Raw genomic sequence first — 15,603 nt, forward strand, 5'->3', positions numbered from 1 at the left:
CCGCACTTGGCACGATCTGATTTGCGGGTGAAAATGGTTGTAAATCCCAAAGCGATAGACTTATATAAGAGCAATTTCTCGGTTCGTTTGCAGCTCTTGTTTTCACACATTGCCCCGTGCTGGTGGCAAGCCACACGATAGAGGAGACATTTATTATGTACCGATCCGATCTGATCCGATCCACCAGAAATGTTCGAGGCAACAGCGTTCTTAAATATTTTTTGTTGCATTTCTTTCTTAAGCCTAATGTAAAAACGTTGCAAATCAAAGTTCTGTATGTGTGGCAAAGCTTAGGAGTAACAAATTCATGAGCACATTTCCAACATTTTGCAGAAAACAAGTATTACATTATATTACACACATTCGTTTCGTACAATTCGCGCAGAGTATTGTCTATAGCATGCAATATACACACATTTTTATATAGAGTAATCGTAATCGTAGGTATATGGTGTGTCTATGTCTAGAGGGCATCAACTTAAGGCAGATGGTTGCAGTGATCGTACAGGCGATGGTGTGATAGTGACAGCGATAGATACTCGTATTAAAGCCTATAGTTTCATTTCGAAAGTTCGTTTGATTTTTGATTCTCTGTTATATTTATATTCAATGCTGCCGACATTCGCAGTGATTACACTAATTTAGAAATAATATGGCACAATTAGCGCAAAATAAAGTTCAGTAAATGTCCAAGTATTTGACCTAACATTAAGGATACACATACACATACACATACAAACAGCACAACACTAAAGACAGCACGGAAATGGGGTTCTTACAATTGATCTGTTTTTGATTATTTGTCTGTTTGTGTTGATTCGCTGCTTCAATTCCTTTCTCCTCTTCGTTCTCTGCCGGTGTCAGTCTTTTGAAATACCATTTGAATCGATTCATCTAGATGTAGTTTGCAGTTTGCAATTTGTTCGTTCATTGTGTTCTGGGAATGTTCAGTGGTTGGTTGTCTCGTGTGTGTGATTGAGTGAGTGAGTGGTTGAGTTGAGTTGGTGGGTGGTGTTGCGGCTGGTTGCTCGATTGTTTGCTTGCTTGGTTGTGCGGTGTGCACATATGTATACAATGGCTAAGCTAACTTAACTACGGTCTAAACAATGATGAGTACAATAGATTCGAGCTCTCAAGTACAATTCCCCCGAAAGGAGCAGGAGCAGGAGCTCACTCGAAGGACATCAGATTGGCTGGCAATGGCTTTGGCACACGCATTGTGGCCAGCTTGCAGATGGCGTTCGTCCAGAGATGCGTCATTTGCGGACTGTCGGTGCGAAACTTGTAGACGGTGCCCAGAGTGCGGTGGCACAGCTCGAAGGTGTTCTTGTGCTTCGTGTTGTCGCTGACGTGGGCGTACCAGCCATCCAGGGGGCACACCTTGCAGGGCTCGCGCTTGAAGTCGCTCCGCTCGCTGCCCTTGAAGGACTTGGGCGGAAAGTAGACCAGAGAGTTGGCCCAAATTTGCAGCCAGTATCGCTGCCAGGAGGCTACCGCCGGCTTGCGTCCTTCCTTTTGAACGGTCTTGCGACGAACGCAGCCCTGCATGGCGGCTGCCGCCTCCGGGGACATCAGATCGCATTCGCTGCCTGTGAAGTCGCACAAAATTCCCTCGGCGCTCTCCAGGGATGTGAGATCCGCATTGGACAGGGCATCGCTGTGCTCCAGCACCGAGTCGTCGAGCAGGTGGTGTCGTGGCAGCACGCCCTGGTCGTGCTCCAACTGCAGATGGTGCGGATGGCCGTCGCCGTGACTGTGCGTGGCAATCTTTCCAAAGATGCTAAGGTAAAGTGGATTGTTTTAGTTAAAGTCTTGGTCTGTTGGACTTCGAAAGTTTTTCATGCATCTCAGCTATGAGGTAATAAATGAATGTAAAGCAACAAAGGACGAACTGCGTATGTGTGTGTGGGGTGTGGGAAGAGTGTGGTTTTGTGGTGAAACAGAAACCAAATCAAAAGAGCAGTGTGTGGGGCGTAGATCAGAGGGTGTAGGGTGTCTTTCATATGAAGCATTTCCAACTTGGGTCCGTGCAAAAACTGAACGACAATAACTTAGGATGATAATATCGAAATGAAATAAGGTCTGCGGGTGGGTTCTGGTTCTGATCAGTATCGGCTACAGGCGTTCATACAAGTGTATATCCAAGCTACAGGACTCACCCGCGGCATCTGCACCGCTTGTTGGAGATGGTGCCAATGCCCGGCGCAATCATCACAATGCAGCATTGACACTTTTGTGCAAAGTTGCGCGGCAAGCTGCTGCTGCGAAATCTATGGCGCAGTGCATCATTTTAGGTTGCGGTTGCGGTTGCGGATGCGGTTACGGTTACGGTTGCCGTTGCAGTTACAGATTTTTCGAGAGTACATTAACAATTACACAAATTACACAAAACGAAAGCAGAAGCCAAAGCAAAACAATCAAGTGAGAGACAGAGTAAACGAGAGACAGATTAACGATTAATAAAGACCCGGTGTATACAATGTCCAATTGGCGCAGTGATTTGAGTTGGTGGAGAGATTAGGTAGGAGTTCGAGTGGTTAAGAACGGAATGAACCGAATGGGTATCGCTTGTCGTGGGTACAGGTATTGTCCTGGGCCGGTACTTACTTGGTGCCCAGACTGCGACACTTGCGATGGCCGGGTACAAACTTTGTGCCGCTGGCCATGCGCATGGAGCCAATGGTTTTGGCTGGCGAGAGATTCAAACAGCCCAGGGCTGGTGTGACGGTTTCCACATTGAACGACTCCTTGGAGCTGCAGGACGACGAGCTAGGGCCTGAGGGCGATGCCGGTTCCAGATTCAGTGAACGTCTAGGAGGAGATCACAAGAAGGTTCTTTAAATGCATATACATATTGTATGTAGATTGATTTACTTGTACTGATCCTCCTCGAATATATTCTGCAGCTCCTCGATGTATCGTATAGATGTGAGGTACTTCTGCGTGGACTCATGCGGCTGCAGCTGCTTGTAGTCCGACTGCTGATAGTTTGAAATGACACGGAGTATGTTGTTCATCTTGTTTCGTCGCTGCTCGGGCTCCAGCCCACCCTTGTGCGGGTGCGCCAGATCGATGTAGATTAAATCGGTGAGAAAGAGTCCCAGATAGGGTATGCAGGGCAGGCGTAGGCTCTCCAGGTAGGCCCGCAGATTGGCCCAATTGTCCTGATCGCTGAATATGTCACTGAGCCGATCAAACGACTGACGATCCTTCTTGGACAGACAGGCCCACGTCTTCTTCAGCCGATAAATGCTGGCGCTCTGCATGGCCGAGATTATGGCGAACAGCGAATGGAGGTTGTTCAGCTCGTGCAGCTTCTTGGCCACCTAGAGAGAGTCAAACGTGGGTGGGATTATTCAACTGAAGATTCGGTTGAAGGATCCTCTCCTATACCTTGATGAAATGCGTCAATATCTCCGCTCGCTGCTTGGGCTGTTCGCCGTTCAATATCTCTTGCACTGTCCAGAAGCTCGTGTGGTTGAAGCGCTTGGTGAAGGCCACAATGTTCGGCGTGACCACATGCTTGTCCTTCTTTGTCCAGGCACAGCTGCCCAGCTCATCCGGCTGAATCACTGCGAAGACAGGAAAGTCTAGCAGCGTGATCTGGTTGGCTAGAACATCGGCGGGCACTCGCAGGGCGCTCAAGATGACCGCATCCAGCTGCTTGATGGAGCCATGGGCCGGCAGGCTCTGCGACTTGGAGGACGGTGCTGCCGAGGCCCTGGAATCGAGAAGTTTCTGTAAGAAGTGAGTCAATGGTTGTGGGTGGTTCACTTACGCTATGCTGTAGTAGCATCCCGGCGAGTCTGGCGAGGAGGAGAAACTGTTGAGGCATCCGATGGAGTTCTTGCGTCGCGTGCTCTTGATGTTCAGCGTTTTGCTGGCCTGATGCTGCATCATCTGAGGCTCCACCTGGTGCTCCTTCGGGCTCTTCTCCTGCCGCAAGCAGGCCATTGTATGCGCATTCCCATTCGGACTCCGCTGCTTGGCCAGTCGAGGCGGCTGCTGCTGCGACTGCATGGATGGCGGCGTAGCAGGAGCGGGAGAGTTCTGTCTGAACTGCAACTGCGTAGAATACGCCTGCCCAGCGTATCCATTATAGTCGGTTGTTGGTTTTCTGCTCAACTGAGGGATTGGCAAACATTAGTTAAACCGTTTTCAATGGGTAATCGAGAAGTCTTACCTCCGAGTAGCGCAGATTATCCATGGACAGGTCGCGTGAGATTTCCGAGTATCGCATCATGGCAACCAGCGGACGTGAGACTTGGACAACACAAACAGACTGCAATAAACGACGGGACTTGTAAGTATAAACTTTCCGATTGAGTTCGCTCTGTGATAAAGTTTCGAATGGATCCGCTGTTATACCCTAGCGAAGGAGTGTTTAATGATTTACAAGACTTCTCGGACATCAACTACGATCGCTGTAGATCCAAATATCACCTGCGATAGGAAGGATCGATCTGCAAGGGTATGCACAGCTTCGGGCGACCGTTTTCCTTTCTTTCCACGCGCTTACTGAAACCGAAGTTTGTTTTGCTGTGGCACGGTGTTGTTCTGCATTGTGGCTTTTGTGTTGCACGAACAGCGGAAAGGCGGCAGCTTCTGGCACGCTTCGCTGCCCAATTTCCAATTGAATGGAATGGGCTATGTGAGTCACGAGCACGGAGCGCGCGGAAGCAATAGGAAGACCTGGCCCGGCCTGGTCCGCTCTGCGTTGCTCTTTTATGGTAGCAGTCGTGTGGTCGACTGGCTTTTTGGGGGTGCAACAATATGCTGCACACACAGACACACACTCGCACCACTGATAAAGGCTATGGCTGCAACGGCCAGCGGAAAGTTTTGTCTTGTTTTGAAAACGAGTCACCAAAGCCAAAGCCGAAATTGGTTTTCCGCTTGGTTCAATGAACTCGCTGAGCACGGGCCCTGGAAATGAACCCAAATTTAACTACGGGCCTACGAAGTACAAGTATGTATCTATCTCCCTTCTCTGAATGCCGGTCATTCTCTAGATTTCCACTGCAACGCTGAGAATGATAGATAGTTTGAGTTCTATCTTCCATGCCCTGCCCTGCCCGGCACCACACTGCACTGCACTGCAGTGTCTGTGTATCCACGCCATTTCTATGCACATTTCTCCAAGCAAAGTCTGACTGAGACGACCCCGGCTAATTAATTTCAATTAAGTTATAATCATTTCAAAGAAGAGCTGATCAAATGCAATGACGTCCACACATAGCCCCACTGGCATCGCCTTCGCCATGCTGTCGCGGCTGTCACTGGGGGTCTGTGTCTGTATCTGCGTCTGCGGTTCCTTCGATTATTTTGCGTTGCTCAGTGGACCAAATGGAATTACCCGATTCAGATATGGCCGAGAAAATATGATTAGAGATGAGTGTGTGGCGTTGTGGGGGTGCGATGAAGACAGCAAGCCACAGAGAGACGATAACCAAAGACGGAAGAGGAAAAGTCAGTATCCATATGGATACGGTAATGGCACTAAATTCTATTTCGCATTTCCTTCTATACTATTCGATTCGAACTGAGAGCAGATTCCATTCTAATCGTGCGGGATTCGCATCTTCTCAGGCATTTGCATATGCTTCTATCCCGAAAAAAGGAAATCCCATTCAATTGCAGCGTATTTACAAAAAAATACACAAGCAGATATACGGCTACTCGTACGGGGGCGAGTATGTGGAGGGATATATGTAGATAAAATGAAAACAAATGGGGGGGAACGAAACAAAAACAACCGACAAAAGCCCAGAAAAGACAAAAGGCGAACACAAATTATATATGTATGTACATATATTCCAAAATGCCAGACGACTGCCTCAAGTTTTTGAGCAAATGGACTTTATTGACTATTGAACTATTCGCTCAGCACACACAAATACTCGTATCTCATTCTGATGGGATGGGATGGGTCGAGTCCGTGTCCGAGTCCGATTCCGAATATACCACAAATTACGGATATGTGTATCTGCCAATCTGTGCGAATTTCGTTCAGAGTTCTTTTCGGTTATGGCTCGGAAAAGAGAACACATTTATAGTAGATATCAAATTATAGCAATTAAAGCCAAGCCAAACAATAAACGTTCCTCATGTGGCCTGCCCTGTCTATCTGTTAAGATTTCCCTCTTTTCTGTCTGGAAGACAGATCTCCTTTAATGCGAATTTCGTAAACTTTTCAGATCCAGCGGATTTATGTGATATAGATAAAAAAAAACACGGCAACAAATGGCTGTTTTCGTGGTCAGGGATATGGAAAAATGTGGATATGGAGGCACCTCTTTTTGCCTGTTTATCTGCCCAAAATGCCGCCCACTGCAATCTTCCCCCTGAACGGCACCATCTCTCCCTAGTCTTTCTCTGGCCAATATGTTTATTGTCTTTACATAAATTTCTTCAAAGAAAACAAACAAAACAGCTGCAGAGTTCGCGGAAATCACATTGCCTTCTCCGTTCTGTTCTCCGTTCTCATATTCATTTTAATTTCCATTCTGCTTTTCAGTTTTTTGTTTATCAGTGTAAGGCCTGCAATTGTATTTAAATAAAATACAATGCCATACATATTTCTATGCATATGTATGCTCATACATATGTTTGTGTGCGGGGGAGGGGGGTAATCATGTGTGCCTGAGGAAACTTAGCATTAATATTCTTGTTTCTCCTCTCTGGCTGCTGGCGTTTTCCATTGATAAATTCTTTTGGCCCCTTCGTGTGTGGGTGGGTGTTGCTCTGGAATTTGCGCCGGCGGCTACGACATGTGATTGCCCATCAAAAGAATCTGCAGTTCAGCTCTGCTTGACCCTCAGACTTCGCTGCGGGGCCAAAGATCTCTGGAGCCGCTTTCTTTATGCATAGTTCGAGCTGGCAGCACAGTTTTTACAAAATATTTTATGCATGTAATATCTCTCGTACTTATACAATATGGATAATGGCGGGCAAGGTCAGCGGTGAGTGGCTGTCGCCAGTGATCTTCGCTCGGCTCGTCGTTTCATTCTGCTGTCAAGTTCAACAACCGCCCGAAGAGATTTGCGATTAAAAATGAAATATTTGTGCATTAATTTCCATTTGACTCAATCAACCTTCGACACCGACTGCCAGAGAAGACATTGGAACATCAGAGGGTGGCGGGATGCTATTCAAGTGGGAAAACATTTAGCTAATCTTTCATTGAGAACTAGGGGCGTTATCATCCGACCATAATCCACTCGGCGGCACACTCGGGGCTCCACGGCAAGTGGCAGCCCGTAGAAAACTATTCACACACACGCTCGCGCACATGCACTCGACTGACGCACACTTCGATGGAGGAATACAGGTAATTACGGTCGGTCGCTGGTGGGTAACAACAAGAGAGAAACTACCAGTACAAATGAAAAGTGCAAAACTGAACAACAACCAGAAAGGAAGCCCACGCTTGGACGGACCGAAGCTAGAGATACCCTTGGGGCACCGATCGATTCTGAATTATGTGTGTTTGTGTGTACAATAATATCTTGGTTATCCGATCGTAGCAGTTCCGCATTTAATAAGGGTTTAATAACTGGTTTTCATAAGATCAGGCAGAACAGATCAAGAATACAGAGAATACATATACATATGTACATATGAGTACCCTTATTAATCGCAGGGTCGGACATGTGTCGGCTTGCAGAATTGCAAAGTTCTGGGAATAATCATGATACCCCCGCGTGAGAGTGCACAAAAACAAAGCTGGGGCCCACAAGGAAGGCCAAGCAATTGAGCTGAGGTTTCTTCTTTCTCGCATTTTGTTTTTGTTGGTTTTGCGGCTTATGTGATCCGCGCTTCCAAAGTGGGTCACTTGCAGGCACCCAGTGAGCGGCTCAGGTCCCATCCCGGACTAGAAATGAACCATTTACCCATTTCTTTCCGAGTGGCTGTACTTAAGCCAGAACAAGGGCAATTGGAAGCGAGAGGTAGGGAGACGGATGGAGAGGGCCTTGAAATGGCATGTCAGCATCTCACATCTTGCAACGATGCGAGGGCAGGCAGAAACATCTGTCGCTGCTTCTGCTGCTGCTGGGACTCACATCCTGTTGAACAAGTATCCGTGGACCAAAGAAACGCAGCAGCAACAACAGCTGGAAAACATTTAAATTCGAATTTCGAGAAGGGGCGTTGCTAAACGTGCTAGTGTGTGTGTATCTGTGACTGATAGTAGCATTTGCTTATCACATGATCTAACGCTAAAGGAAGTGTCAAGTCAAGCAATGCGGGTAATGCTAAACGATTTTTATTGATTGCGCTGCTCGACGACAAACCAAACGATGGATGATTCACATAGAAGACATACCCTGCTTTCCTACCGGAAGCGGGGGAACGGTGAACACCCCTAACCAAATCGATAGCGCATTGAACACGAAAGCAAACAGACACACACCTTCGCACGCAATTTACCTTCGTTAACGAAAGCCAAGCTCCATTGTATGCCAAGCGGGCGTCCACTCCCCATCCCCTGTCACTCGCGCCTTGCCCCGTTTCGTAATCAGCATGGACGCGCGGGACACCGAAAGAAAAGGAAAATTGCACTTGATTCTTGATGATTTCTGGGGCGACACGGACGCCGTCGCCTTTCCAAAATAGCATTGCACATTATTTATAGCTTCCCAACGCCTAGCACCCCCCGCCCACGGTACAAACCCAGCCCTTCGCGGTAGCCCCACAGCAGCGCAGACCAGAACTCACCTAAACAGCAGCTGAAGCTGTGGCACTGTGGCCGCATTATCCAACTTGGGGCACGGGCACCGCTTTAATTCGATTAATTGGTGTGTGACGATACGCGCGCAACGCACATTTAATTAATCTTCGCTACACTTATTGGCTTCTTCGCGTCTCTTTTAGCATTGGGGAAAAACAAATAAATGTTTGGTCGGCGCGCGATACCGACGCCGAGAACTTTCAACCACCACACATTTGCTACCTTATGTTATCTCCACGTATCAGACCGAACATCGAACAGGAAAAGCGCTCCGCCAGCAAAGTACTGTTGGATTCTTAAACACAAACACAAAAAAATTAGTAGTATCCAGAAATTTAAATGATAAAAATTACACAGAATTCACGCGACCAGTGTGACCGCGACCCTCAGAAATATACCAAAATATACCGTCTTGTTTTCGAAATATACCGTAAATATACTGACGAATTCAAGGTCTATTTTACATATTCCTCGTTTTTGATCTTCCGTCGAATATTACCAGCTATATAGAACATTTAGCCATGCCCACATAATTTTAGCCCATTGATGAATAAATTTTCTACACAATTGGTTAGTTTTTAGTCCTTGCTTTTGTTGTATTTTGACTAAAACAAGGCTTAAACAAAATAGTTCAACAAAAAAAACAGTCGCCAAAGACCTAGTATAGGTATTTGTATACCCTATTTTGTTAATTTTATATGAGAGGGTAAATATGATATGAAGATAAAACGTAACTAATAAAGACTTTTTCTCAAAACATATTCATGTTTATTATTTGTATATTGTATATATATCTCGATCCTGATACCTATTCTTGTTCCCTGCAAGAAAAAAATAAGCTTTAAATATCGTTGAAATATGTTTAAAACAGAGACTAAATTGTTTTTGCCTTCTTTGGACCCTGGGATGACAAACATATTCACAAATCTATAACATATATTTCCCCCAGGGTATGGGTGCATGGAATGGGACTCATTGCTGTGAGCCGGTTATTACCGATTCCACCCGATTCAAATAAATACCGAAATATACGGTCTCATCTTCAAAATATAGCGAATTATTCATATTCCTGACTAGCGCGTTGAGTACCCCAGAGTACTGACGCGTCAAAAATATGTGATTGTATGCTTTTTTCAGATTTTTTGAACTCTCTCAGGTCTGGTTCTGTTTTGCCAGCATGTTTTAGTGTATGGGTGCACATGCATTCTCACGTACTTTGCGTGTGTGTGTTTAGTATTGCTGGCCGCTAGAACTGAAATTTGATTTTGGTTCTTGTTTTGGGTCTTTTGATGGACAGGTGGTGGGGGTGTGGTACACTAGGGCGCGGGAAATAAAATAAAAGCTGTTATTTGTTTGATTTATACTACAAAATATAAAATATTACAAAATTATAATTGCACATTTATTATTATATATTAAATGGGGTGAAAAATTAATCTGAATTTTGAGTCGACTTGATATGACATAATTTCAAGACTATTAAGTAATTATGTCACATCCATGTTCCCCGCCTAAAATTAAATCTGTTAGATATATGTACATACATACATATAAATAAAAATAAAAACTTATACATACAATTTTACAAAATAAAATAAAAACTCCTACTACCGCAAAATTTTGAGCTTCTTATCGTATGATTTTGAATTTTGATTCCCTATCATCCTATCTGTTAACCATTTACAATTTTTCTAATCAAAATCAATACAAACTGATTGAGCAGATGATTTCGGTGTACAAAGCACGGATCGGAGAATTTAAACCAGTCTGCATATTTAACTATTTTTGACGTTAAAATTATACATTTTTGGACTATGCTTCTTTTTAAATTGAATTTGTGAGACTTTGTCTCGAAATGCCAATTAAAAATATCAAAATAAATTTTAATTTATGTAAAAAAATCTTCAGAAGGAGCTTTAAGTTTTAAACTACTGCTGACATAGCCAACATTTTTATTGAGTATTAAATACTCGGAAAAACATCGGACCTCATCGGACGATTTTAAAAGCTCAGAGCATTTATTGCAGTCATAATTTTTCAGCAGCTTATGCAATAATTACATTAAATTCATACATAGTTCGATTATTGTTGGTAACACCGCGTGATCTGATTAAATAAAATAAATTTTTTAAGAGGTCTTGGTTTCATTTGGACTTAGCAATATAAATAACTTCAAACATTTTGGGCCAATGAAAGTATGGAGTTGATTGTTAAAATCATACCCTTTATGCAGTAGACTTCCTGTGGATATTTAAATTCTTCAAAATATTTTTGCATATCCGACAGGGTCTCATTGCCAAGATTTTTGTCTTGCAGTGCACTCATAAATGGGTTTTTACCGTAGAGGACATGACTATTTAGACAGTCGAATAATCTATTAATTTTTTCAATAAATGTAGCCGTCGCTTCTGCATTTTCTTTGCACTTTAAGAAGCCTCCAGAACTAATCATTGTTCGAAGAGCAGCGGCCACACTTTGGCTAAACACTTGAGTGGCATATTTGACCTTCATTTTTTCAAAGCTATTTGGATATATATGCTTTGTTGTTAATTTCGTGTAGAGTCGCGTTGAATTTCTGGAATCGATTTCATACAGTTCTTCGACTATTTTCCATGAAACAACGCCATCAGGGGTATAATGATTTCTATTTCAGACAATGTTCCTTAGCGATTTAATCAAATGTGGAACATAGTAAATCGCAAATATTTCTTTATCTTGAACTTTAAAGCTGGGGTTCTTAATGTCGACTCCTTCAGAAAACAGCTCTATTATTTGAGCCCTGTTTGTTCTTTTTAAAGTATTGGTTATTTATTATTAGTTAATGCGATTTAATATAGCATCTCCGCCATTGACCTAAATCTGTGAACGCACCAACACTTTTCACGGAACGAAACAAAACCAACCTGCAATCAGCTGTTCAGTTGCAGAAGTCCCGCGGGGGTCCCGCCAGCCATCCTTAATTGGTGGAATATTTGGAAAAATTTCAATATTGTTTATTGCTTCTGTCCCGGGTACCCTGTGATTATCTATTTACGATTCAGTGGTACTTCGATAAGAAGCCACAAAAGCGAAATTAAAGCAAGAATGGATTGTGCAGAAGATCGGATATCTTTATAACTATAGTTTATTAGTGTTCAATCAGCGTTTAGAGTAATTAAAGCAATTTAACTCTACCATGCATAAATGAACACAGCATAAAATAACACGTTCGTGTCATTCAAATTTTATTGTGCCCTCAAGAGCAGGAACAATGCGTTGCCAGCTGATTATCTCTGCGCTTCTCGGATTATTCCTAACATTCCACATCAATATAAACGTAAATATATGGATAATACTAGTAAAGTGGACAATATTGAACCAAGTTTTTTAGGATGCCGTCGTCTTCAAGTTTACAAACGTCGTCTGCGAGAGTTACAACCAATCCTGGTTCGTGTTCCACAACTATCGTCTGAAGGCCGTCAGTCGAAACAAAGTGCTCCTCAATATAAATGGTACGATACTACATCCGGTCAACAATGCTTCAATGCATATCAGAATTTTCAAAAAGGCAAGCGGCTATAAGCCTTGGCTAGTCGATATTTACTTTGATGCCTGTCAGTATTTGAGAAAGCGGAATCAACCTATTGCTAATATAATCTATGGGCTCTTCAAAGATTTTAGTAACTTAAACCACTCATGCCCCTACGTGGTAAGATTATACATCGATGTCTAACCAATTGCACATCTGAAATTTATATTGCAGGGTCCACAGATTGTCAAGGACTTTTATCTAAGACCTGAGCTACTGCGTGTTCCCATGCCAACAGGGGATTATTTATTGGCGCTTCAGTGGTACTTCGATAAGAAGCTACAGTTTGATACGAACGTTAGTTTTACTTTCGTGGAGGATTTAATGAAGAGAAATTAGTGGGAATCACCTGAATACAGATTCAGTAGAATCCTGAAGATCCCTTAAAAAACAAAATGTACTGTACCGATTAATCAAATATATGTATGGGCTATTCCGTGATATTTGACTGAACACTGTATGAAACGAAAGGGAAATAGCAACGGAAATTGGGGTCTAGTTTCGGTAAAATAAAATCTGTTTAGCCGAGAACCATCTGTTATTTTTGAGCTATAATTATCAGCATTTATTGACTCATTCATGCGGCAATGCGACGCTACAGGCTGCATGCTATTCGAGGTGATAAATTCGAATTTGCATCACCAGCAGCTATTATTGGCCTTGGAGTGGCAAACGAAATCAACTGTTGGCTGAGGGACAGTTGGCATTTGCAGATCCTGCGGAGTTACCGTTTTGCGCTTAGGAGACTTATTCAGCAGTAACAAACAGGTTAATTGAGACCGTAAAACTAAGAGCCGATTCTATTGGATTTTGAAGCCAACGGTCAGCTCCTTAAAGCCCTACCGCGTCTTCCAAACACAAATGAATGCTTTACAACTGTGATGCAAGCCAATGTCCGAACGCGAAGTGACCAATACTTTAAAAAGGTGTTACGAACCTTTGTTTTTCTTTGGGGCAAGGCCGGCTAGCCAGTCATCCCAGGGCTGGATACTTCCCAAGCCCTCAGGTCGCACAACAACCAACTGATTGGACATCTCGAACAAAATGAAATAACAAAAATAACCGACAAAAAAAAACTGAAAAAAACGGACTCTACTCGACAAACAACATTACAGTCTTCCCTCAACACAGACTTGGACCAGGTCGAGGTGTCGATGTTTTACCCCCGACGCACCCACCCTACCTGAGATCTGAATCACACGTTCCGGATCTCCCTGCCATTGGCAAAAGCCTTACCCTCTCGTTGCTGTGGCTCCTCTTCCCCCCATACGAAACGCTTAACAATTCATTTCTTCGTTATAATCTTCACTTCATTTCCTATTTTCACACGATATCATTTCTAAACTAGGCCTGCCTATTCATCCCCCCCTCATCTTAGTACTACTGGCGGTTAATAAATAATTAGATTAATAGGAATAAATAATATAATAAATATAAATAAATAGGTTACATATATATAATAAATATGGACGGACTTAAATTACATATACTTATAACTAGAGACGTCTAACAAAAATAATTAATGGGAGTAAATAAGTTGATGTGCTTTTTTTCTTCTCCCTAAGTGGGCGAGGGTCCCGCACTACGTGGCCAGGTCTGATCCTTCGAGACCAGCAGGAAAAACAAGCCAGGGTGGCGGAGCTGTGACCTATTCCTCTTATGCTTCCTGGTCCTGGTTCCTGGTCTTTCCCTGATCTGGATCCCTTTTTCTTTCAGAACACAAAAAAATCGCTAAGTCACTGTGCCCGGCGCGCATGCTCCTCCGTTGCGGGAATTTTTCTTTCTGAACCCCCTCTTGGATGTTCTGTTTAATGCTCCCGGCTGCCGATCCCCATGGCTCTCTCTTCTATCGCCCTTGAACCAGGTTCAAGGGCATGGCCTGATTCGGGCTGCTGGCGGCTCTCTTTTCTTTTGGGTGTGGGTGAGTTGGCTTCGGGACTCCGTTATGGGCTGAGATCGGAAATCCTCTCACAACGGCTCCGGAGAGCGCGCGGAACTCTAACTCTCCAGGACCAGGTGGCCACTCTTCGCTAACCTTTCCCCTTAAATTTTGGCCCTGCCACTCTGTTCAAAAAAATACCTTCCTCTCAGCGCTTCTAGGGTCTCGCCTATCGATATCTTCGCATGCAACACCTAGCGAAAATTCGAGCGACCATGGCCGCGGAGAATTATTCGCAAACATCGAAGAGCTTCACCAAAAATGCTGGCATTCTCGGACATTACAGTGCCTAGGAGGATCTTGCAGCGCCCAACGTAGGCTTACACCCACGTATCTGATAATCCTTAAGTGAGTGTTTTTAACTCTGAAGTCCCCAGTCTGCAATTTTCGCTACAATTTTAGGTCTTTGGCGTGAAAAATCCCCACCGGCCTCCCCGACAGATCCTCCAGCTCGTAGGCGTTATTCCCTACTGGACGTACGACTCTGCATTTTAGAAATTTCCGGGCGAACTTGGCGTTGTAGCTTTTGCCAAAGTCGCTGAGGGTGAAGTTGCGCCTGTAGACTTCTTGGCCAGGTCTGGCGAAAAAGACTCGGGCCCGTTTGTTATAACGCTGGCTGCTCCGCTCATACGCTTGGTGTAGGCTGTGTTTAATTTGCTCGCGAATGAGGTGTCGCTTATCCGCGGGATCTAATGCGTGCACTTCGTGTTCCGTCAAAGACTGCAGCTTCCTCGCCAGCTTATAGCAGTTCCCATTCAGGAACATCTGCTGTCCAAATACAGCGAAGAACGGCGTGACGCCTGTGGCTTCGTGCACGGAGTCACGGATTGACACTTCGATCTCCGGTAGGTAGATGTCCCAGTCCCTGTGATCCTTCTCCAAATACGTCCTTATTGCAGCGAGTATCGTCCGATTTACTCTCTCGGCTGCATTGCTTTGCGGCGAGTATACTGCTGTGCGCATGTGTCGGATCCCGAAGCCGCTGACCATGTCCATGAAAGTCTTCGACAGGAACTGCTTTCCGTTGTCGGAGTGGATCACCTCTGGCACCCCGAATTTGTAAAAGACCTCTTGCACCAGGAATTGAATGACGTTCGCCGCGGTCGCCTCTCTCATCGCCTTCAAGAAGGTGAATTTCGAAAAGTGGTCTACGACGACGAAAATCCAGGCCTGTCCCCTTTTCGACCTGGGATACTTTCCAAGGAAGTCTATGTAGAGCTTTTGGAATGGCCTCTCCGTGGTTACTTCCTGACCGATCCCGACTTGGCTCCGGTAATTGGGTGCTTTGGATTCCTTGCATTCGGTGCAGCTTCGGACGTATTCCCGCACTTGTGCCGTCATCGCCGGCCAGTAGTAGTGCCTTTT

General features: G+C 44.5%; 2 protein-coding genes across 3 annotated transcripts; one reads left to right on the top strand and one right to left on the bottom strand.

Annotated features, from left to right (window-relative positions):
- Positions 1-78: 78 nt before the first annotated feature.
- LOC6592619 (ras-specific guanine nucleotide-releasing factor RalGPS1) lies at positions 79-9,041 on the bottom strand. 2 transcript variants are annotated; one of them, XM_002018459.2, is made up of 8 exons: positions 8,719-9,041; positions 4,184-4,282; positions 3,779-4,125; positions 3,394-3,721; positions 2,875-3,326; positions 2,608-2,811; positions 2,160-2,270; positions 79-1,780 (listed from the first exon to the last, which is right to left on the bottom strand). In XM_002018459.2, the coding sequence occupies exons 2-8, from the start codon at positions 4,241-4,243 to the stop codon at positions 1,171-1,173; spliced, it is 2,112 nt and encodes a 703-aa protein (XP_002018495.1). In that variant the 5' UTR covers positions 4,244-4,282; positions 8,719-9,041; the 3' UTR covers positions 79-1,170. The 2 variants fall into 2 exon arrangements, with proteins under 2 accessions (XP_002018495.1, XP_026841542.1); XM_026985741.1 differs by lacking the exon at positions 2,160-2,270 and having other exon boundaries at positions 80-1,780; positions 8,719-9,039.
- A 2,940-nt stretch (positions 9,042-11,981) lies between these two features.
- LOC6592618 lies at positions 11,982-12,638 on the top strand. Its single transcript, XM_002018458.2, has 3 exons — positions 11,982-12,047; positions 12,102-12,419; positions 12,474-12,638. The coding sequence occupies exons 1-3, from the start codon at positions 11,982-11,984 to the stop codon at positions 12,636-12,638; spliced, it is 549 nt and encodes a 182-aa protein (XP_002018494.2).
- Positions 12,639-15,603: the final 2,965 nt, after the last annotated feature.

This window comes from Drosophila persimilis, unplaced genomic scaffold (genome assembly GCF_003286085.1).
Source record: "Drosophila persimilis strain 14011-0111.01,24,50 unplaced genomic scaffold, DperRS2 tig00000002-arrow-pilon, whole genome shotgun sequence".
In the NCBI taxonomy this organism is placed as follows: domain Eukaryota; kingdom Metazoa; phylum Arthropoda; class Insecta; order Diptera; family Drosophilidae; genus Drosophila; species Drosophila persimilis.

Bases quoted from the DNA above. Each gene is read 5' to 3' on its own strand.
- LOC6592619 (XM_002018459.2), bottom strand. From the start codon at position 4,243: ATGATGCGATACTCGGAAATCTCACGCGACCTGTCCATGGATAATCTG. The intron at 3,327-3,393 runs GTATAGGAGAGG...GACTCTCTCTAG, and splicing joins TATTGACGCATTTCATCAAG to GTGGCCAAGAAGCTGCACGA. The intron at 2,812-2,874 runs GTAAATCAATCT...ATCTCCTCCTAG, and splicing joins TTCGAGGAGGATCAGTACAA to ACGTTCACTGAATCTGGAAC.
- LOC6592618 (XM_002018458.2), top strand. From the start codon at position 11,982: ATGCGTTGCCAGCTGATTATCTCTGCGCTTCTCGGATTATTCCTAACA. The intron at 12,048-12,101 runs GTAAATATATGG...CAAGTTTTTTAG, and splicing joins CATTCCACATCAATATAAAC to GATGCCGTCGTCTTCAAGTT. The intron at 12,420-12,473 runs GTAAGATTATAC...TTTATATTGCAG, and splicing joins ACCACTCATGCCCCTACGTG to GGTCCACAGATTGTCAAGGA.